General features: G+C 61.7%; 1 protein-coding gene across 1 annotated transcript in view; it reads left to right on the top strand.

Annotated features, from left to right (window-relative positions):
* Positions 1-417: 417 nt before the first annotated feature.
* Positions 418-1011, top strand: part of LOC104281366 (ankyrin repeat and fibronectin type-III domain-containing protein 1-like) — a gene marked incomplete at its 3' end in the record, with an annotated part of 170578 nt that continues 169984 nt past the window's right edge. The window contains exon 1 of the mRNA XM_009879340.1: positions 418-536. Within this exon, the coding sequence (XP_009877642.1) occupies positions 418-536 (119 nt within the window). The remainder of the gene's footprint in view (positions 537-1011) is intronic.

The following is a 1011-nucleotide window of genomic DNA, read 5'->3' as shown; positions in this document are numbered from 1 at the left end:
GGGCTTGCAGACCTGTGTCGTCGCTACAGAGGGATCCTTTCCACCAGGCACAATTATTTTTGCTTTTCATCCTCCTCCTTAAATCAGCTCTGCAGCATCTCAGTAAATAAGTGTGCAGAAGCCAGCTGCTCTCGTGCAGCCTGCGCTTGGCTTGGTGAGGGCTTCCTAGCCGCAAAATTTGAGGGATCGCCGTGCAGCATGCTGCGGACTGTCCAACAAGTCGTTCCTGGCTCAGCTCCTCCTGTCTCGTGCTACCTTGCTCCCTCTCTCTGACTCTCAGCGCTCCACTCCCGGTCCTGCGGGCTGACAGAGCGCGCGGGGTAGTGAGCGCGGCCAGGGCGTGTAGCATGCACGAATGTGCGGTGGGACTGGCGCCCAGGGACGCAGGTGGGCGCGTGCTCGGACACCGTGGGGGCCATGGCTTCGTTCGGGAAGCTCACGGAGTACTTCAGCCTGAGGAAGTCGAGGATGGAGCTGTGCTCTGGGCGGCGGAGCCGGCGGAGCGGGAGCTGTTGCTGTAGTGTCACCGAGTGCAGGTATGGCAGGGCAGCGGTGGCCCGTCGGCCCTGGTGCCTCTGTGTGTGCCCAGGGAGGTGTGGGGTGGGAGGTGCAGTCCTTGGTGGTTTGCTTTCCTTTTGCTTCTCTAGGGGCTGGGGAGGGGGCTTGGGAGCAAGCCAAGAGCTCTGCAAGCATCACCTCGGTCTTGTGTGGGGCTCCTGCGGCACATCTCTGGCCGGCTCTGTGCCCTGACATCCATCTCCCTGCCCAGGGCACGTCCCAGGTGTCGGCAGCACATCTCAGACGTCTGCTGGGTGACCACGTGCACGTGTCCCTGCTTGCCTCTGCCTTTTGCTTTCCGTGTTGTGCCGCTGCACCATCTCCCTGTTAGAGGAGTGAGGTTATTGCGTCGCAGTTGCCCTTCGCTCTCTCTGCCCCTCATGCTGCTGTGTCCAAAGTCCTCAACTGCACAGGCAGCAAGAAGTGGCTGCCAAGGGGAGGGGAGGCCATGCG

The sequence above is a fragment of the Apaloderma vittatum genome, unplaced genomic scaffold (assembly GCF_000703405.1).
Source record: "Apaloderma vittatum isolate BGI_N311 unplaced genomic scaffold, ASM70340v1 scaffold10092, whole genome shotgun sequence".
In the NCBI taxonomy this organism is placed as follows: domain Eukaryota; kingdom Metazoa; phylum Chordata; class Aves; order Trogoniformes; family Trogonidae; genus Apaloderma; species Apaloderma vittatum.
The sequence above is the reverse complement of the archived record's forward strand: the minus strand, read 5'-3'. Positions and strand labels throughout refer to the sequence as shown.